General features: G+C 40.1%; 1 protein-coding gene across 1 annotated transcript; it reads right to left on the bottom strand.

Moving 5' to 3' along the window:
• Positions 1–1,318: 1,318 nt before the first annotated feature.
• Positions 1,319–22,117, bottom strand: LOC149310780 (sulfotransferase 6B1-like). The gene is made up of 7 exons (XM_089529725.1): positions 21,922–22,117; positions 19,964–20,076; positions 17,766–17,855; positions 16,851–16,977; positions 11,088–11,182; positions 9,018–9,174; positions 1,319–1,725 (listed from the first exon to the last, which is right to left on the bottom strand). The coding sequence occupies exons 1-7, from the start codon at positions 22,115–22,117 to the stop codon at positions 1,595–1,597; spliced, it is 909 nt and encodes a 302-aa protein (XP_089385851.1). The 3' UTR covers positions 1,319–1,594.
• Between the last annotated feature and the right edge of the window lie 687 nt (positions 22,118–22,804).

The raw sequence follows: 22,804 nt of genomic DNA, 5'->3' as shown, positions 1-22,804 counted from the left end.
ACATTTTCAAATGTAGGACACATTTTTTAATATGGAGGACACGTGGAAAAAAATTGATGATTTAAAAAAATGTTACTATAAATGCATGTTTCTTAGGCATGATCAAAATGGAGGACATTTTGGCATTATTCCTAGACAGATGGCAGAAATGTACTTCCCTTTCTGGCCAAACCACCCCCCTCCATTCCAAAACACACACAACAGCACATTTCGGCATTGAACATGGCTTTATTTAACATGGCCTCTTGCATATTTCAGAGGCTTATTGCATACCAAACCCCTTGGGTTTAACACTTAGCATGGTTTAACATGGCTATGTATATTGAACATGTCCAGGTGGTTTAACAAGAAGTGGATTTGCCATTTCAGGTTTCTTGCACCAACTGTACTTCTCACAAGTGAGTGCTTGGTCAAGGGACTCTGTTTTTTCTTCACTGCGCCTGAGTTTGTAAAAATCAGAGCAACTTACGATTAGAAATGCCTCAGAGGGTATCAATATCATCATCATCATCATTGCCAAAACAAAGCAGACTCATTAGCATTAAAAGCACAAAAAACACACCAATCTGGATTAGATGTCATTCATTGGAAATAAAAGTCCACAGAATATTAGCATTGAACCACCAAAGGCAGCCTCTTGTGCCATTGCAAACTAGAATTTTCCACTTCCAAGCACCCTTAGCATTTCAAACAGAACAGTCTCTGCAGCCAGTGCCCTGGCAAACTAGACTTTCCAAATGCAAGCCCCTTTAGGATTTCAAACAGAAGAGGTCTCTGCAGTGCCCTGGCAAACTAGACTTCCCAAATGCAAGCCCCTTTAGGATTTCAAATAGAAGAAGCAAGCCCCTTTAGCAAACGAAACAAACATGGCACCAGGTAACTTTGGAAAGGGTCCTTTCCTGTTCTACCACCCCCCCCCCCAGGCCAGGCTGCCCCAGAGACCAAAAAAGCCCCCAATGGCCCCATGGGGAGCCATGAATAAGTCCCCTTTCCTTCTCCCCAGCAGCCTACTTGATGCCTGCTCCGCCAGGCCAGCTTAGAAGTTGGAGCATGCCCAAATAAGGAAGCAGAGGGCTGGCTCCTTGAGAGGGCTGGCCAATAGGGGCAGGGCAGACCAGCAGACCCCGCCCCCTGCCAGCTCCAAATGGCAACCCTAAGCTACCTCTATATAAAAAGGAGAGCAGTGTACCTGTAAAAGTGTAGGAATGAAGTGTGTATTGCAGCAAATAACAACAACAACAACAAATAACACAAAGACTAAAAATTTTATTATCGATTAGGCTTTCACAGAATCAAGTTCAGTTTTTCAGATTCCTCAGTTTTAAGCTAAATGAAGATAGCAAGGTAAATGAGATATATCTTTGAGGTAGGACATAATACATTACAAGGAGGATACATTTCTCTGGAATTGCTTCATATTATTGTACATATGTTACCCTTCAATTTCTCCCATTTGAATGTTTAAAATCTGAGCCCGTGATTTAAAAAGAAAGGAAAAATTGAGAAAGTTTGTCAGTTTTCTATACGTAAATGTCTATGCCGTTTGAATATTTCTCCATTTAGAAGAAGCACAATTAAAATACTTCAGCCCACTTCAGAATTTGCAGTATTTGTCATATTGTAGTTTTCTACCCAGTTTTGTTGCTGCTAAACACTCTTCAAATTTTGCATCCATTTCCTGGCTCTGAGCTTCAGTGAACAATGTCTTCCAGTCGCCCACTTCCCCTGCAGAAAACAAGGACAATGAATTCTATGATGTCTTCCTTCCTAAACTTAGATAATTTTTCAATCTTGTCTTGTCCTAATTTGCTTGCTTTGTAGTACAATCCTATTTTACTATTAGTTACAGTATGTATTTCATAAATTTATATTCCACCTTTCTTCCAATAATGGGACTTGAGAAGTCTAACAACACATTTTAAAATAATACAGATGAGAACCATAGAAAGTCATGAATAAAAATATACACTTCTACAATCATGTACACTATCCCACACACCTATTTTCCCAGAAATATATCCCACTGTGGGACTCACTTTCTAGATTGTGGCTTTAGGATCTTACTTTGGAGTTTACCTAGGGCCCATTCACATTACAAAAAAAATCGGTTCTGAAACCGATTCAATCACGTGAAGTTCCTACTCACCCCGAATCTCACACAAGCGAATCCGGGGCTTGCACACCCGTTCCGTGTTAAATGGCCCCTAGCGCGGTGTTTTTGAAATCGGCGCAAATACCGTTTCTTTTTGAAAACCCCGGGTCCTGGGAATGAGAACTTGGCCTCGATCACAATCGAGGCAAATTGAGGGAGGGATTTAGGTCAGAGGGTGGGCAAAGGGCAAGGCATTTCCTCCCCTCATCGGAGGGGAGGGGGAGGAGGAAAGAGCCCTGGGAAGAAGAGAGCAAGGGAAGGCATTCTTTAGGAGCCTCTTTTCCCTGCATCCCCTGCCCAAAGCCCTCTGTCGCTGGGCATTCCTTCCCTTGCAGGAGGAAAAAATTCAGGTCACGAACGGAGCTCATGTCAGGCAACCCCCCCCCTTTTCAAATTCAAACAATTTTTTTTGAGCAAATATGCGCATTGAATACATTATGTTTGTATTCCAGAGGCAGATGGAGCCAGGCTTGCACTTTATATCCTTGGATCTCCTTGCCTTCTGCAGAGGGGGAAGCTACAAATGTTGCAAACAATCAATGTTACATTTTTAACCATTTTTTTGGAGCAAATATGTGCATGGTTTGTCTTCTTGAGCAGATACAGCAAGGGAAGCAAAGGGAAAGCTAATGTTGCTTTTAAAAGCATAAAAAAAATGCATGGCAATCCCATCCTTTGCCTGGGACAGGGGCAGATCTGACCCCAAAGCCCACAGGTTTATAAAAAAAGAGAGAGAGAGAAAGGCATCTCTCTCCCTGCTTCAGCCGCTGAAACCCCTGTACCTGGCTCTTTAAAAAGGGAGGACACTTTCCCCGATGCCCTGCAAACGTCACCATGATGATAGCTTGATTGGCAGCAGCCACCTCGCCAGCAGACACAGAATGCATTCGATTTCTTATTTGCAGGTCAAAATGCATTCGATTTCAATTTGTAGTGGGCACTTGCTAACGGAGCGATTCGGGGGAGGGGCATCCGGATCAGCCCAGTTCCTTCCAGGTCTTTTAGACCAGTATGAATGGGGCCCTAGTAAGGTAATAAGGAAATTCAGTCTGAGAAAACATGCAAAGGATGGCTATATTTGGAAATTAGAAGTCCTGCAGGGAGGGAAAGAAACACTGGAGGGATGTCTGGAGACTTTTCCATTTTTTAAAAGGCTAGTTTTGCTTGTGAAAATAAAGAAGATGCCCTTTTTTCTAATTAATTTTTTTAATTGGAGATTTAAAAAACCAGCTATACATTATTTTATCTTCTAGATTTAAGAAATACTGTACATGATACTTTATCTTCTAAAATACTTAATGACTAAGACAAAATATTGTTATGAGAGTGAGGTCTCTTGTGGGGTCATTTCCAACATAGTGATTCTAACTCTAAAGGATCCTGAACTAGCAGATTGTTCTGGTGAGATTCTTGCCTGGACATGTCACTCTGTCAGGAGCAGAGCTGATATGCATCAGATACCCTTGTGAAAGAACACGAAAGCCAAAAGCTGATTCTATTAGATTCCTTCCTCCCTTAAGGAATGTAGTACAATCCATGGGTCAAATCAGACAATAGATTTAGCAATTTATCTATTTTTTTACATTCTTTGTTTGTTACAAGTTAGTAATTCTTTGTTTACAAGAGACATGGGCCCTCAAAATTAATTTGCCATCTCTTCATGGATTTCAAGCATTTTCAGTTCCTGCAGTTAAAATTTGTACAAGAGGCCGTGGTAGTGGTGGTCTCACAATACTCATCTCAGTTGATTTACATGCTGAGATTCAACCAATAACTAGTGCTTTTCCACAATGTATACAAGTGGTTGTCATCAAGAGCATACATTTTGGTTCCTTAATCTGTATAAATATTTATTTTCCTCCTAACTTAGCAAAGAACGTAGATCCTAATAGTATTTGGGATAGTTTATCTGAAACCCTGTCCTCTTTGGAGAGTCAATATCCCTCTACAAGGTTTTTACTTTGTGGAGATTTTAATGCTAGAATAGGAAATGACTCAAGGCAGGTGGAGAGTACTAATCACGGATCGACCGCTTATGTTGTACCTGTCCCTAGAGTTTCTCAAGATATAACCACCAACAAATCTGGCTTAAAGCTTATAGAAGTTCTTTCTTTGCATGGCTTGCAATGCCTTAATGGAACCCATTATGATCTGACATCGGGCCCTTATACTTATGTCACCAACAGGGGAGCAAGTACAATAGACTATATAATAGCATATGCAAACCTGGTACCTGATATTTGTAGATTTGAAGTTATTAATCGTGCTGAAAGTGATCATTTCCCATTGTCATTGTTATTTAATTCTGGGTCGTTTTACCCCCCCATGTATTCTCCAAAATTTAAATGGAATTCATATGGGAGAACAGGTGATCAATTAATTTGGGCACCTCAATTCATCAGATGTTGGAGAGTATTACTTTTAAGTCCCTACAATCAGCTATTTTAAACTCCAATTCAGATATTTCACACATTTTCCAAACTATTATTCAAAAGCTTAGGCCCAAGTTGGTGAGTAATAAACAATTTAACCCCAACAAGTTAGTAACTAACAGATGGTTTGATTTGGAATGCCAAAGCGCTCGGAAAGCATTGATGGATTGCACTCGACAGGTACTTAGAAATAATGATAATATCTCCCCTGACATCTTAGCTTCTGTGCGGTCATCTTACAAGGCATTTTTAAAACAGAAAAAAGATATATGTATATTAGAACACAGTGGAAACAATTATCACAAGCTGTCACAGAAAAGAATGAGAAACAGTTTTGGGATCTTAGTGCCTCTGGCATGAACAGGATCAGACCGGTTATTGTTGGGCACATCACATCGCAACAATGGTATAGCCATTTTAGTAAACTCTATGGAGCTACAAATGCAGAGCATCATTCCTCTATTTCATTAAAAACTACCTGTTTGCCTTACTGGCCCCCGATTTCAGAGTCTGAGATAAAAAAGTTGATTGCAGCTCTTGCTTTGAATAAGGCCCCAGGAGAAAATATGATGACCCCAGAAATATATAAAAACTTCTCTGAATGGTGGGCTCCAATATTGGCTAAGGTGTTTACCCAAATCAGTAATACAGGGATAACTCCTGTACGCTGGAAACAGAGCTTAGTTGTCCCCATATACAAGAAGGGAGATAAGCAAGATCCCAACAATTATTGGCCTATAAGCCTTCTGGATGTTGATTCCAAGCTATATAGTAAATACTTATTAAATAGATTGGAGGAATGGGAATCTAGTAATCAGATCATTTACCCTGAACAAGCCGGATTCAGGGAAGGCCAGAGTACTATTGACGATTGTCTGACTCTTTATTTTTTAGCGCAACAAGGAATTGAGGGTCCCACAAAACACCTATTTGTTGCTTTTATTGATTTAGCAGCAACTTTTGATTCAATTGATAGAAACTTGTTATGGAATAAACTGGCCAATATTAATATAGATAACCGCTTACTGTTTCTGATCAAGGAACTTTATACCAATACAACAGCAAGGATAAGAGTTGGTATCTCTGGTTCACTAGCTGATCCTATCCCCTCAAGTAAAGGAGTCAAACAAGGATGCCTTTTGGCGCCATCACTTTTTAATTTATAACTGAATGACATCATTCCAACACTTTCTGGCCCAGAATTTTTTCCACCTACACTTGGGTCAAAAAAGATCTCTATTCTGTTATATGCTGATGATATGGTTTTAATTTCACTTACATGTATAGGTATGAGAAGGTTACTCTCCAAGCTTGAGGTATTTTGTTCTAAAGAAAAGCTTGTTATCAATTATAATAAAACAAAGGTGATGGTGTTTGGGAAAAGACACTCTGATTTTCGTTGCTCTGTTAATGGTCATCAGATTGAACAATGCCGAGAATTTAGGTATCTTGGCATCTATTTTACAGAAAACCTCTCCTGGAAGTCCCACATAAAAACTAGTAGAGCAATGGCTGTGAGATCTATTGGAGCAATCCTTAGATTCTACAACCAGGCAGGAGGTCATCTAGTCGCACCAGCTTTAAAAATATTTCAGAGTAAAGTTATAGCTCAGATCTTTTATGGCGCTTCTGTGTCGGGATGGGATGATTCCCAACTGGTCAAATTGGAGGCCCTCCAGAATACATTTTTAAAGAAATTGCTTATACTTCCACCTGGTACGCCTGCAGCTTTGGTTCGGGCTGAGGTCGGCCTCCCTTCCATCAGAGCTTGTATTAATTTTACCTTATTTAACTACTGGAGTTCTGTAACAGATTCTCCGTTTAAGGTTTTTCCTAAGTTGTGTTTCCAACATTTACCAAGCTGCAAAGTCTGGAGTTTAAGATACCATAGGTTGCTTGAATCATATCCTGCTCTAACTGAAAATCCTTCTACCTGGAATTCAAGAGAGAAGCTTCGTGAATACATTTGTAACCATGATGTGTATCTGGATAGACTGGCTATTAACAATTCAAAATTTTCCAAATGGTTTAGATTACACAAATTGGACCATCAGATGGCTGTTTACCTAGGGAAGCTTACATTCCCAAAGCTTAGGCAGGCTTTTACAGCTCTTCGTTTTCAAACAATGCCTTTAGCCATGATCGATGGCAGATATTCACACACACCTAAGGATTCCCGTTTATGTATTTGTGGACCTCCAGAAATTGAAGATTTGCCTCATTATCTGCTTTTTTGCTCACTATATACTGACCCAAGAACTAAATTTATGGGATCTATTCTGTCCAATTTACAGTCTAATACCACTTCTGAAAAGATTTTTTACCTCCTGTCTGATATTGATTCTAAGGTAACTTATAAGGTTTCACTGTTTGCCTCAGCAGCAATCAAAATTCGGGCAAGGGTAATAGCGGACATTGCAGTTGATTGTCATGAGGATGATCTTATCTAAACTTTGAAGTTGTTTTTAATGTTGTTTTATTTAATTGTCTGGAATTTTATTATGTTTAATGTATAAAATTTGGATGTTAGTTATTTGATGGAGCATTTTATATGTAAAGTCGAAGGCTTTTATGGCTGTCATCCATAGTTTTTTGTGGGTTTTTCAGGCTATTGAGAATTCTCTGAAGATGCCAGCCACAGATGCTGGTGAAACATCAGGAAGAAACTCTTCTAGAACATGGAGCATTTTATAATTCTGAATTTCTGTCATCAGTTTTACATTTTAACCATGAGAATGGCCTTTGGCTTAAGCATTAATAAAAATTGAATTGAATTTTTTTACACTAGCAATTTTCTTTACCTACACATTTGATATTTGGTATATTTTGTTTTGTGATTAGTAATTTGAAGGTAAACTGGGGCTTAATTCATAAATCTGATCGCAGCAGCCCATTTGTCTGAAAGAATCCAGTTAATCATACAGAATACAAGTTCCCCTGATGGCATGGTTTTAAAAAAGAAAGAAGCTGGTCACAACAAGTAAGAGTCAAACTGGAAATTTCTATGGGTTCCAAAGATGCTGTGTGAGCACTCTGAAATCTTGTGTGGAAGAAATGAACTTTGCTGGTTTTGCACTATTTGGTAAATAAATGCATATAGTACAAAAGGCCAGCAAAATGCCAGCAATCAAATTCAGAGGAAACCAACCCTAACTTTTATTCCTTGAATCACAATGGAAAGCTGAAATCAGCTCCAAATATTTATTAGACACTGGCAAAATACAATTTTATAAAACTCAGGCCTGTTACAGACTGCCAAAATAAAGCTGCTTCAGGTCTCTTTGGAGGTATGCTATTTAAATGATGCATGGGTCCTAAGAGTCTGGAGGTCGCGCCAAAGCCACACTCCATTCTTAAGCACTGGAGTGCAGCTTTGGTGCAGCTTCCGGGTTCTTAGGATGCATGCATCATTTAAACAGCATACCTCCAAAGAGACCCGAAGCACCTTTATTTTGGCAGTCTGTAACAGGCCTCAGTCTTGCCTTTAACCATAAATGCATCGTCTAGGGCTCTTGTGTCAGAACACAGATTTGGAAAGGGCAAAACCCCTGGCATGCAGGAATACACATTCAAAGCACTCCAGACAGATGGCCATCCAGCCTCTGTTTAAACGCCTCCAAAGAAGGAGGCTACACTACACTTTGAGGCAACATATTCCACTGTTGAATAACTCTTACTGTCAGGAAGTTCTTCCTAATGTTGAGATGGAATCTCTTTTTCTGTGGTTTGAATCCATTGCTCCGCATCCTGTTCTCTGGAGCAGCAGAAAACAAACTTGCTCCATCCTCAATATGACATCCCTTAAAATATTTAAACATAGGACTTTATAACACAGGAGAAAATAGGGGGGAAAGATCATGGGATTTCCCTGTGAATTACTTGTTGCTGGTTATTACCTGTTTATTGCCAGGATAAGTTTAATCACGGTGTCATGTGAAACTCTTCAACGCGATTGCGCAATTTTCACGGGATAATGTCTGTTTAAACCCCCTCTTTTTCCCATGTGATAAAGTCCATAGCTATCATGTCATCTCTTTCTTTCTTGATGCTAAACATATCCAGCTTCCTAAGTCACTCCTCATAGGGCATGGGTTCCAGAACGTCCACCATTTAGGTTGCCCTCCTCTAGACACACTCCAGCTTGTTAATATTCCTCTTGAACTGTGGTGCCCAGAACAGTATCCCAGATGAGGTATGACCAAAGCACAATAGAGTAGCACTATTACTTCCCTCCTTCTAGACGCTACATTGATGCAACGGGGGATCATATTGGCTTTTTTTGCTACTGCATCACACTATTGATTCCTCTTTAGCTTGTGGTCTACCAGGACTTCTAGATCTCTTTTGCATGTTATTAGACTAAACAATACCTAAACAGTAACCTGCCACCTAGGGCCCTGAAAATGGCATTATTACTCAGAATAAAGTAGTACCTTTCCGGAAAATTATAGGTCCAAGTGCACCATGAGTTTGGGGGGAATTGTCATTCATTTCTTGGAAGGTAGCTTTGTCTGCTATAGCCTTGATCTTCTCTTCAGAAAGAGGAAATGCATAAAAATCTGCTATACGTTTTATTCCTTCATAAAGATTCTGTAAAATAATAACACAAGCAAGTTCATTATGATTTCATAAACAGGATGGGATAGACTAAAATCGGAGACAAAGACATTTCTACTCTAACCCCATTATGCTGGTCAAGGCTGATGGGGGTTACAATCCAACAACTTCTGGAAGGCCACATGTTCCCTGCAATTATAATTTAGCCATATTAGTCTGAAAAAGTATGGAAGATTAGAGTTTATCACACCGTTAAAAAACTCCGGCTTACCACTCCCAAGTTGAATTCTAATTTGGGAAGCAGCTGTGTTCTATCACATGTACTGTAATTTGCCACCAAATCCACTAGCCAAATACAGCCTGGATGCAACCCAGGTCCCAGGAGTGCTCAGCAAGCCACTTTTCAAAGTCGGGAGCTTTCTGACTTTGAAAAGCAGTTTTCTGAGCCATCCTGGGACCCAGGCTGTATTCAGCCGATGGATCCAGTGGTGAATTATGTGCAATAGAACGTGACTACTTCCTGAATTAGAATTCAAATAGGGAGAGGTAAGCCAGGTTTTTTAGCAGTGCAATAAACTCTGTCATCTTGTAGCATCTTTGAAACTAACTAAGGTCCAAAACATACTGCAAAAATAATCCAGTTTCAGACTGCTTTAACTGCCCTGGCTCAGTGCTAGGGAATCCTGGGAAATGTAGGCGTGGTACAGATGTTGCTAAAGCGCCATGCTCGTGCTGTGCTAGGGTTACGGGACTGCACAGCAACCTCACAGACCTAACCCTAGCATGTACTGGCGATGGCATAATGGGGGCGCCCCGTATACAAGGGTGCCGCCATTATGATGTAACAGATGCATAGCATCCACACATTGCGGACACACTCGGATGTAACTGGCGTAGCAGAAAAAGAACCCACTTTTTGCGAGTTCTTTATCCTCCACAGGGAAGCCGCATGGTTTGGTGGCTGCGGCTTCCCTGCAGAGGAAAAAACGCCGCCGCTCCAAACCTTCAATAAGGTATGTACCGGGCCGTAGTTATTGTGGCATCAGAGCTCTCTGACTAATGACTAAATGTCTCACAAAACTACAGTTTCCAGAAGCCCCTAGCATTGAGCCAGGGCAGCTAAAGCAGTATCAAACTGGATTATTTCTGCAGTATGTTTTGGACCTAAGAGAAGTAAGTTTGAAACATAAGCTTTTGTAGGGTGGGTCTACTTCATAAAAAGAAGACCTGCAACATGAATTTACTGAAAAGAAAATGTTCTTAGTTTTTTGCTATCAGAATTCTTCACTTTCCTGTCATGCCTCATCATCCATGTTAATTTTTTAAAACTCTACTTAAATTGAAAATATATAAAATTAGTGGCAAGTTAGGTACACTACCACTGCTTCGTGGGTATGTATCCAAAGTCCCCTGTTAATTACGTTAATATTTTAGTGAATGTCTTTACATTCTTGTGAAATTTACAATACGAAGGATTAGGCTGCAATCCTATACCCACATACCTGATCTTAATAAAATTTACTTCTGAGTAAAACTGGATAGCAATATAGTGGTAATCTCAAGGACACATTTGTTCATTTTGTGTTAATCAAATGCAAGATTACTTTTTTGTTTAATTTTAAAACATAATATCAAATGCAGCTAACAAAATACTAAAAAAGGAATACAATAAAAATAAATATAACTGCTGCCACAGAAATAAGTAATAAATATTCACAGCAGCAGAACAACAGCAGAACAAGTTAAACCCCATTCTTCTTGTGGAATAGAAGAGAAAACATCATGGCAGAACACATACGGTATGTGAAGGAGCCATTTAAACCCCATGTGAAAGAGAGTTCCAAAGACAAGTCCCTCTATTTCCTGACCAGTATCACAAAACGAAGGAGACTGAGCATGGGGGGGGGGGGGGGGGGTTACTCAGAGGAATAAGTATGTGTTCTCACTTCTTTAAGCTCTTCATATGTGAGGATCAGGATATTTTCTTCATCCATATGTTTGTCCCAAACAAGAGCATGTTCAAAGTAGGATCGCCAACCAACTAAAATGAAATGCCAACACAGTATACATCAAATTATGTGTGGGGGGTGGGGTGGGGGTGGGTGGGTACCACAATGCCATCAGTTTCAGCTTATATAAAAACTTCACAAGGATATGCTAACAATATAACTATTAATTCATTACAGATAATCCATGCAGTTGGAGCCAGATTTACAGGAGCACATGCAGCTTTTAAACCACAATGAAAATCTGAAAATAGTGTCTTTGGCAATACTTGTCAATTACATAATCTCCAACCTTTTAGCTGCTGTGTTTCCCAAGTGTGGTTAGAGCATGCCTTTTCATTGATGGGGGAAACCCATCAACAAGCCCCCAGTCACTCCACTGTGGCGTTAGTCCTGTGGTGTAATAAGTTCTTCCCACAGCAGTCCTGGCATTGGGCAGTCATCTGGTATCAGTCTCCTCTTCTCCCCCACCCCTGCTATTCTTAAGCAGACTGTTTTGTTTCCTTTTGTTTTTGTTTTCCTAAATGACATTGCTATCATTGGTAAATTGTGTTACAAAGAGAAAGAAAAACATGCCAAGTAGAGCATAGGGCAGGGGAGCAGGGTTAAGCAGGAGTGCAGAAGAGAATGGAAGGGACCATCAGTGCCAGAAATAGCCCCTTTTATACTTTTGGAGAAATGTGTAATAAGGAAAGCTCCCAAACCAGTATGCATCTGTTTACTTTTACTAATGTGATTGAGAATAGACAGAGCTTGTGTGAAGAAGTCCTTAGTTATGCTTAGACTCCTGTAACAATCCCATCCCATGCATGTCTATTATGTAAGTAAGGGCCCATACAGACAGGCCAAAATAAAGCTGCTTCGGGACACTTTGGAGGTATGCTGTTTAAATTATGCATGTGTCCTAAGAGGCCAGAAGCTGCGCCAAAGGTGCACTCTAGTCCTTAGGACTGGAGCATGGCTTTTGGGGCAGCTTCTGGCCTCTTAGGATGCATGCGTCATTTAAACAGCATACCTCCAAAGTGACCCGAAGCAGCTCTTACTGACTTTGATCAAGTTTACTCTCAAGCAAGGGTATATAGGATTACACTTTAAGAAGTCGATAAGATTTGATTTAAACTAAGCATGGCTAGGGCCCTTTGCACTACAGACTAAGAGTGCAATTATTCTATTTTAATTTCCATGGTTCTGTCCTGTGGAATACTGGGATTAGCAGTTTAGGGAGGGGCATTTTGAATTCCCACCAGAGCACTCCAGTAGCTCACACTGAATTCCAAACCCCATGATTCAATAGGATGCAGCTATAATTGCCTAGTGTGAAAGGTCCCTATATGGGCTTTATCACCCTTTCACGGTGTAGTCCTGCAGTAAAAGTAAAAAGGAACAATACCAGCATATTATTATTATTATTATTATTATTATTATTATTATTATTAACCTTTATTTAGAAGCAGCTACTACCACACTTCCTTCTGTTCATTTCCTTTCCTCTCCTTTAACCTCTCCCCTCCCTTGCCCAGTAATGCTTTTTTTTTTTTTTGGGGGGGGGGGTTGGGGTGAGGGAATTCCCAAACCATTCTCCCCCATTTTGGAGCTCTGCAGCCCCAATCCACTCTAAAAATAATTTCTGAAACTTCATTCCGGGCTCTGGAGCTCCGAAATACCACAAAAAAGGTTGTGTTTTTTTTGGGGGGGGGGGGGGGAAGGGATAATTAAAAAGGGAGGGAGGAGGGAAAGCAGGCAGGAGGGGCCAGTGAGATCATGTCACTGCCAGTTGCGCTGCTGCTGTGGGAATGGCTTTGCACACCTGAGGATTAGATTTCCTGCATGGCAGGGGGTTGGACTGGATGACCCTTGCAGTCTCTTCCAATTCTATGATTAGTGCCCAGGTCAGGGATGGGGCAGCTACAGGAGGAAAGTGGCTTTGTGTGATCATCATGCCACTTCCTTCCTGTGGGAACTCTGGCTTAAAAACCATGTGTGATAAAGTCTTAAATCTGGATCCAAGCCGGTAATACTAGTCCCAGACTGACTAGCAAATCACCTATTTTCATAACATGTAAAGCCTGTATAAAAGGGATGCAGTGGCTCAATTGGTTAAGACACTGATTCTGTTGATTACAAGATCGGCAGGTTGGCAGTTAGAGGCCCAGGTGCCACATGATGGGGTGAGCTCCCATCACTAGTCCCAGCTTCTGCCAACCTAGCAGTTTGAAAGCATGCAAATGCAAGTAGATAAATAGGTAAACAGTGTTCTGTGCAATCATGCTGGCCACATGATCACAGAGTAGTCTCTGACAACGCTGGCTCTTCGGCTTAGTAATGGAGATGAGCACCACCCGCTATGGTCAGACACAACTTGACATCTTTGTCAACAGGGAATATCTTTACCTTTAAAGCCTGTATGCATGAATCAAGATTATTAAATGGAAGGGAAATAACTGGATTAATTGATAAATCAGTGAAAAAGTTGACTACCCAACATTATCAGCATCTTGTTAGCAATGACATGGTACAAAACATGATGCCAGCCTTTCAGCTTCTTGTGTTGGGCCATCTTGGTGCTCTTTGATTTTTCTTCAGTTAATATAGTTTGACTATTGCTTTGCCACATTAGGGATCAAGTGAGATATTTTTCTATCTCTCCAATGAATATATGAAGAGTTTTATAATTCCACATTATTCAGTGTACTTCCTTCCAAACAACCAGGATACCACTCAGAATTACAACTGCAGTATGAAATTTTGCATTCTGTCCTACAAATACAGTGACTCTTGATATCCGCTGGGGTGTGGTTCCAGGACCCCTTGTGGTTACCAAAATCTGTGGATGCCCAACTCCCATTATATACAATAGCATAGTAAAATGGTTTCCCTTATATCAAATAGCAAAATCAAGATTTGTTTTTTGGAATTTATGTATTTTTGGAATTTGAATCTGTGGATAAAGATCTCATAGAAATGGGGGGCTAACTGTATTTTACCATTTTGAACATCTTTAGAGCCACCTGAACTCTTCCTCTTCATGCCAATAAGATCTTGTCTTACCTTAACTCATATATAGTAAAACCTTTTCTATTGCCATCTAAAGAAAACCACCCTGAATTCTGCCTAAACCTTTCTTGATGAGTTATTATCTTGCTATTGTTCAACAGCAGTCCTTATTGTGGATACATTATAATATCTTGAAAGGCAAGGGGCATGTGATTATTCACATTAATCATTTATTCAGCTCTTAAAACAGATGGGCAACGTATAACTGTTCAGATATTTTGGGGCAGAAAATCCCATCAGCTCTGTCCAGCATAACCAGTGGTGAAAGATGATGAGAAATGTAGCCTAACCAGGCCCATAGCCAGAAGGCACAAAGATATGACTGCCAAAAACATGCTTCTATCCTCCATCCCTAGAGCATGGGTGTCTGTCTGCATATTTATTTCCTGGTAGATGATGTGGAGCCTATTTAATAATGTATTTGCAAATATTGAACCAAGAGAGCCAGCATGGTATTGTGGTTGGACTATGACTCTGGAAGACAAGGGTTTGAATTCATGCTTGGACATGGAAACCCATTAGGTCACCTAGGGCAAGTCACATTCTTTCAACCCCAGAGGAAGACAAAAGCACACACATACACCCGTGACAAATCATGTCAATAAAACATCATTATACATTTGCGTCAGAGTTGCCGTAAATCAGAAACAACTTAAAGGCATACAAGAACAAAGTATTTTACTTCATCTATTTTCATTTCTCTGTGCTGGCTATCCACATTGTACTTAGGCCACCCCAATGCAGAATTTCTGGCCACAGATTTGAGTTTAACAACATTTTGAGGGCCACATGTTGTCCACTGCTTCTTGAAACATAATATAAGAGAAGTCAATCACTGCAGCAGACTTATTTATTGCTGTTAAGTGTCTTCAAGTCAACTCTCACTTATGGTGATGCTATCTTAGGGCTCATTCCCACTTACTGAAAAATCCGAGTCCCGATCTGGCTCTGCTCCGCAATGCCAATCGATTCCAAAAGGTCCCTTATCCACACTATGAACTGGGGTCTTTTGGAATCTCTATTCTTTGGCACGATTCTCATCACAATTTGTTGGCTCCTGCTCCCCAGCCATGACTTGGTTCCTCCCCCAGCCTCCGCGCTTCCTCCCCCTGGCCTGTTACCTAGTGTTGATCAGCTGTTTGAGCTGGGGGAGGGAGGCTAGTGGCAGCCCCAGCAGGCAGCACTGAAAGCACCGCTGCACAAGGAGGCAGAGGGGCACTGGGCTTGGGCAAGGAGCAGGCAGGGAGCCCTTCCTCCATCTCTGCCAGGCCGGGCCCCTCTCACCGCTTCAGAGCATGTGGTGCCAGCTGTTCTGGGAGGACCTCTCGGCCCTTGGATGTGTTACGATGGCAGCGGCACGCCAACGGGTGCATCACTCTGCAGGCGCGGGGCTGGAGGTCAGTGGCGTGGTGCATCGGCAGAGAAGGAGGCGCACCAGAGGGCAAAAACGGCACCCACAATCGACTCTGTACCCCTTCCCTTGCATGGGTGCCTGGGCCCACAAGAGGTCTGCAGAGGCATCTAAGGAATGCTGAGTGGAGAGGAGAGCAGAGGGGAATGCCGAGCGGAGAGGAGGAGGAGGACGGAGGCAAGGCCGGGAGGAGGGAGCACAGAGACCGGGGAAGGGGCCAAGGTGAGGCCAGGAAATGAAGATCTGAGGCTGGGGGAAGGAGCCAGGAGGATGGGGGAGACTTTTAAAAAAAAATCATATAAATAAATAAATAAATAAATAAATAAATAAATAAATAATCGCAAAATCGGTAGAATGGCTTAGCAGCTACAGGCCTTTGCACGTACAGTAGTTGCTTTGCCAATCTATCAATTTTGCAATTAATTTGATTTTTTTTAAAAAAGGACCCAAAAAGAAGGGTGGCAGGCACTGTGTGTGAGTGAGACATCTCTGGGGATGGATGGCACACACCCCTCTGCCATTTGACCCTCCCCTCTGAAAGAATTGATTCTGATCTGGCATTCCCACTGTTAGGAATCGCATCAGAATCGATTCTTACCAAAAGAACCTCTAAAAAAGTGCTATCAAAATATCCTGGGCTTTTTGCATTTGCTCCGCATTATCCTCACTGGAATGGATCCAATGAGGATCGGGATCAATTTCCAGTGGGAACTAGGAGCATATAGCTCAAATCAGAATTCGGAGCTTATCGTAGTGGGAACTACCTGGACATAACAATGCACAGAATGTTTCAGATTAGCTTATCGAAAATGTGAAACATGCCAAAGATTTACCAAATATAGTTTGTATGTACATATTGGATACAATTTTGTGTTACATTTAAAAAAAATTCTGACTGACGGCAACACTGAGCTGAATCTATCATGGGGTGCTTTTGGTAAGCTTTGTTCAGAAGGAGTTTTCCATTGCCTTTCTCTATAGCTGAGAGGGTGTGACTTGCCCAGGGTCACCTAGTGGTATCCACGACCAAGCATGGATTCAAACCCTGGTCTCCAAAATTCTTGTACAATACCTAGATGATGGCAGATTAATTGAAGCTCTTCTTCCCATAAGGCACATGCCCAATACAAGTCTCTAATTAACCCAACTGTCTCATCTCCACATATTACAAGCTTTCAGAAGCTTTTAGACCTCTTAAAACACTTTTAAAAGAGAGAGGAGAAATACCTCTGACATACCTTCGCCATTCATGAACATTTGAAAGAATTCATCCCAAGAGCTGACATTGGGAAGCAAAGGATTTTTGTTGTAAAAATGATAATAGGAGACAGCTGTATCTTTGGGATTTCGAAATATCACAAGTATCTATGAAAAACAACAGTAAAAGGCATGTTAGACTTGTGACTGACAGCAGACATTGACATCTAGTGATATGAACTGTTTCTGTACTGAAACTAACATTAGTTTAGAGGCAAACTAAAAATGCTGGAAATATTCAGTTGACATCAAAATCTGTAAGGTTCCCATTACCTCACATCCCACCTAACATGGGAGGAAAGAGAAAGAGTGACAACTTCACCCTTGGACCTCAATATTTGCTCTTGTGAAGACATGGGAGTAGGCTATATTTCATATTAAGGATCCATGTTTCCCTCCTTGTGTCCAAGAAAGAATTTTAGTCCAATACTTTTGGGTACAAATTACAAGGAGGAAGAAGGCAGGAAAGGAGACTTTGCATGCTATGATTTGTCATGTGTGTCAAATTTGTAGAAGGCTTCCAGTGTGGAAGGTCCTTTGTTCAAGGACACGTTATCTGGGACAGACATTATAGAAAAAAGAGCATCTCCACCTCAAGTTATAATAAATAATAAATAAAACTTATATTTCTACCCTGCTTTTTGTAAAAACAATCAATGCAGCTTATAATGTTAAAAGAGTACACCATATAGACAAAATATCCCCCCTTTAAAAAAGAATTAAACAGTTTAAGGTTAAAATAACAGTTATGTTGGTTGAACATTAGCTTAGTCTTAAAAGAAAAAAAATATTGTATTATGAGGTCTACAGAAATCTATTTAGTAACTTCATCCTTGTTACCTGCCATTCCCATAAGATTGGTAGTGAAAATACTGATAGTGAAAGTGGTCACTTACCTTCACCTTGTTCTCAGAAACAGATTTGGGAATGTTATTGTAATGGAGATGAGTTGTAAAAACACGAGGTGGAGGCTGGTCTTCCATTTCCTAGAAAGAAAATGAAATACAGCTATGCGTAAACAAAAGTCTGTCTTCACACATGTGGAAAGTCACAAGTATATGTGAAGTTGAAGGCTTTCATGTATATCTCTATACCTGGCAAACATGGAAATATAGAATTGTTCTACAGAAGTGTAGTTTGTAGTGAAATAGTGAAGCTGGGCTTGAGAAGCATTATGCAACAGTTGTAACTGTATATAATAAACAAGTTATATGCATCTGAGGAAGTAGACTTAAGTCTACGAAAGCTCATGTTGCCAACTTCTTTTATTCAGTCTCAAAGGTGCTATAAGATCTCTCTACATACTGATTCTACAGACTAACATGGCTATATCTTTGAATACAAGGTATATGTAACGTTTACTCCTTCCCCCAATGAAGATCAAAAATTTGTTTATTAACATTATTCATTATGCTTGAGATACAAATAATTGCCTTGTTATTCTTTGGAGGAGCTGGTCTCAAGAGAAAGAGGAATTGTTGGAGAGCAATGATGTTCTTGCAAACTGGAGATGTGAGGGAGTGGATTTGGGATACCTGGCTCCTTCATGCTACACATGTGTTCTAACATTTATGTTTCTAGACCTATCTTGTTTATTCTGAGTGGGAAGACAGAAGATGCAGTGTTTATGTCAAAAATGTCTAGATATGCTTGGAGGCACTCAAATATTTTTTTCTTAATCTGAAATCTCCTTTCTTGATGTACCAGCTCATCCTCATAGCCACTTACCCCCATGGTTCTGTATTGTAATGGAATTATGTCCTCTAACTGGAATTAACACGTAATTCCTTATTACCTTTCGAAACCAGACCAACAATCCCCATTATTTGAAGAGTGAGTCAACAGGATACATTCTGGTATGGGTGGATAGGTGTCACAGGATCGAAGAGAGATATAGAATTACAAAATTTAACTGAATGGATTGTTAGATTTCATGATTTAGAAAAGTTATCTCCAATTTGGCAATCTCCAAATGCAAACAAACAAGTTTATTGAATAGCCTGAAGCCGTTTCAAAATACTCAAAACATAGTAATACAAGCAATGCCACACACACATATATAAAATGTTAATATAGTGCACTAAGTGCAACAACCACAATATAATATATATCTGTATGAATACCCTAAACATGCACAGCTTATATCAGACTATACACATCTAAAAATATACAATATATACTGAAAGATATACAAATAAACAGGTAAGAATAAATGTTTTTACACAATCGAACAGAAATGCATAGCAGTACAAATCACACCATCCCCAAGCATAAATCTGACTCTAGGATTAGTAATCCAATGCATTTGGAAAATTCCAAGGTATAGGAAAGGGAGTTTAAAAACTACACACGTACACACATCTTTTGAAGGCGCCACTAAAAATTAGCCAGTGGGGGCAACCGTAACAACTAAATATGCTATTCTTTGTAAACCCCATGGTTTTTAAAAACCAATAATATGTATTAATTAATGTAAGGAAGAAAATTCTACCTTCAGAATATTAATGACAAATTATTTTCCCATTTCTAAGTATCTAAACTACTACATTATTTTTAAAAAAATAACATTCCAAGCTTTGCAAAGAGACAATGAGTTCAGGCAGAGGTAATATACAATCAGAGGTGGGCCAAGTGTGGCCCCCAAGCCATTTTTTGAGCCCCCAAGGGCTTCCTAGCCTTCCTAAAATTGTGGGAGGGGAATCTTTCTTTGTTAGAAATGCCTTGAATACCCACTGCAGGGTATGAGTGGCATTTTTGCCATGTTCTCTTCCCACCATTGTTTTAGCCCAGGAGAGACCTTTTTTAAACCAGGAATTTTAACAACAAGAAGTAAACTAGAAGCCTGTATCTCAACAATCTATAATATGCTATTTATTTGACAATATTCTAGAGCTGGGATTAATTTCAAAGTGTCTAAAACTATTATATTAAACAATAACATCTGAATCACAGTATAAATATACATTGTATAATATAATCTATACATAAAATACAATATTGTGAAAATATTTTAATTATTATATACGTAAAATGTGATACATTGTAAGTGATGTAAATACTTAAATTTCTAGACAGACTTGGAGTCCATGCTGACCTTAACTGTTTCTGGGGTTCCAAACTCAAGCACTTGTAAGGTTTTTCCTGGTAAATAATCCTTGTAACTTGCAGCTACCAGGTTGTTTAAAATATGTACTGCCCAGTTAGTACCTGCAACATAAAAACAAATGAGTCCCATATGGAGTCAACGACATAAGACACACACAGCCAAGCATACAGTCAGTGGAGAGGTAGTATGACAAGCTCTATGCTATTAAAATAAGCAGCCTTTATTTTCTGAATTTTTAGTACTATTTGGTTTCATTATTATGCCAAATTATAGTTTAGTATTTTGCAAATGAACAAAGAAGTCTCGGGACTTTATTCTCCCTCCAAAACCCTTGCGTATCTGGATTTCTTCCCCTCCGATGAGGCAAGCCCTTGTTTGCCACTTCATCCTTATCTGCCTACAGTGGTTAGTGCTTTCTCTGCACACCCAGGATTGCAAACTTTAGTTTTTTGTGAGTTTTTCAGGCTTTGAGGCCATGTTCTAGAAGAATTTATTCCTGATGTTTTGCCTGTATCTGTGGCTGGCATCTTCAGAGAATGGTGGCATGGAGGTGAGTGGTGTATATGTACTGTGTGACCCTTGGTTGAGAGGAAGTGCCACCATTCTCTGAAGTCACAGATGCAGGTGAAACGTCAGGAATAAATTCTTCTAGAACATGGCCTCAGAGCCCAAAAAACCCACAAAAAACTATGGATGCTGCCTGTGAAAGCCTTCGACTTCACATTGCAAAGTAAGAGTTCATTAAGATTAACGAAATGGCAAACTCTGATTTCCTTCAAACCAAAATAAGTGGGGTGGGTTTACAGCAGATAAAGGAAGAAGGGAATGAAAGAGGATGTGTTTGATCGTGAGATCATTTTTCTTGGCTCATTCATTTGGCCTTATGCCTTAGCCCTCTCTGAACGTGGGTAATAATCAGGATTTGTTTGACCTGTAGGTACTGTTTACTAAAGGGAAGCTATTGAATGTGTAGAAGCTACTTTAATTTTTTTTATTCAAATTTTTCAAGATTTCCTTGTCAGATCTTACAAAAGCATTTTTCTTATCTTTACCACCCTACCTTGCAAAATATCATCAACATATCTACATATCTATGAAGCAAGACAAGCTACAAGTGACCTGGAAGTCATTTCATGTTGGGACTCACAGGGCAGAAATGTAGTGTGGCAAAAGTGCTCTCCATGCCTCCAGTACAAGTTGTTTGGGAGCATTTTTTGACCCTTGGGACTCTTGGGGGCCACAAAAAACGGATAAGCCACATTTTGCCCTCCATACATTTCCAATCTCTGGAAATATAGTTCCCATATCCAGAGAAGTATCCAGTGGCAAGGAAGGGGAAGAGAACGGAGACCTAAAATTGCAAGGAAACAACAAGTAATCCCTTTAACTCTGGTAGTTTTGCCACAGTAGAAACTGAAGACGGGCTCTGTACCATTAATGGCTGTTTAGAAAAGGGAAATTCAGCAAGTGATGCTAGTTACCTGGTTGGATGACAAGCAACACCTGTTGACCCCTCCCCCCCCCCCCTTGTACACAAGCATTAAATGTATAGGAGCCATCTCCAGTTTTGAGTCTAGGAGTCCTAACTATGGGATAAGGGAATTAATCATGGAGCAAGATTTGAGGCTACAATTTCCTGTATGTTCAGAGAGACACTACTTCCATGTCAGTCATATCCCCAAGGGAGCTCTGTCAGATGGGTAGCACTATGTTAGGAAGGAGCAACACAGGAAACTACAACAACTGACAGGTAAAAGGGCACATAATTTTGCTTAAAAAGCTAAACAACCAAATTCTGGCAACCCAGCTTGAATTTCTATCTTGGTCATGAGCAAGTTTCCACACTGATGTTCCACCCTCGAGAGAGAGCATCTGCTATCAATAGCCTGATAAGAATTGGTACCAGATCCTTTCCCTTTGTAAGCTCTCATTAAAGGAATACTCACCACATTTGGGATAAGCCGCTATCAGGACATCATCCTTTCTGACTTTCATAGTTTCCAAAGCTTCAAATGTCTCAGCGCAACAAAGGCGCCGAGGATACAGCACTCCTTTGTATGAAAACATCAGCTCATTCTTGTTATCTTTCAGGGGAATTAAAAGTTTATCTAATTTTATAAAGCCAGTTGTTTCCTCAGCCATCCTTTCTAGTTGCTGGAGTCCTCTGACTTGTCACGACCTCTTTTAAAGAACAGATTCAGTTCTTTTGTGACCAGTGTGTTCACACATACACTGGTTTTTCTTGCTCTGCAAAGAATATTTCACGGAAGGAAGCAACCCTGAATCACATACGCTCATATGCTGGATTCCAGTTTAGACTGCGTCTTGTAATACTATCTGACTTTATGAGTTTCTAGAACAAAGTATTGTTTACTCTTTCCCTGGCTGAGTATAACTCTTTTTGGAAGGGAAAATAGCTTGTGGGACAAGACTGCAACACTAGGGGCCCTAGAGGAGTGGAATGAATAGACTAAAACCAAATGCACAAATTAAAGACAGCACTGTCCCTTTAAGGAAGGAGTATTATATTGAATTTTTCCCAGCATGTTATTGTCTGACAACTGTGTAACATGAACTTTGTAACGCTAAAAAAATCTGTCTATTTGCTCTAAGAGTCAATCAAAGTGTTTAAAATACAGTGCAAGATATGTAGTAAGATTAGATCTCCTTTAGCAATCCAACTATAACTGGGTGGTTCTGTAATTATACTTTTGTATATTTGTAATGTGAATTGCTTTTAAATCTTGTTTTATTGTGTTCCAATATTCTGCAAGACACCCTGGGGATTTTATTGAACTTTGGTGTATAAAATCCCTCAAATGAAATGAA

Source organism: Sceloporus occidentalis, unplaced genomic scaffold (assembly GCF_023333645.1).
Source record: "Sceloporus occidentalis isolate IW3139 unplaced genomic scaffold, rSceOcc1.0.p SCAF_6, whole genome shotgun sequence".
In the NCBI taxonomy this organism is placed as follows: Eukaryota; Metazoa; Chordata; class Lepidosauria; order Squamata; family Phrynosomatidae; genus Sceloporus; species Sceloporus occidentalis.
The sequence above is the reverse complement of the archived record's forward strand: the minus strand, read 5'-3'. Positions and strand labels throughout refer to the sequence as shown.

What these genes read in the sequence shown, in the direction of transcription:
- LOC149310780 (XM_089529725.1), bottom strand. Translation starts at nt 22,117, where the DNA reads ATGGCTGAGGAAACAACTGGCTTTATAAAATTAGATAAACTTTTAATT. An exon ending in GAACCCCAGAAACAGTTAAG is followed by an intron (nt 17,856 to 19,963) that starts GTCAGCATGGAC and finishes TTTTCTTTCTAG; the next exon opens with GAAATGGAAGACCAGCCTCC. An exon ending in AATGTTCATGAATGGCGAAG is followed by an intron (nt 11,183 to 16,850) that starts GTATGTCAGAGG and finishes ATTTCATTTTAG; the next exon opens with TTGGTTGGCGATCCTACTTT.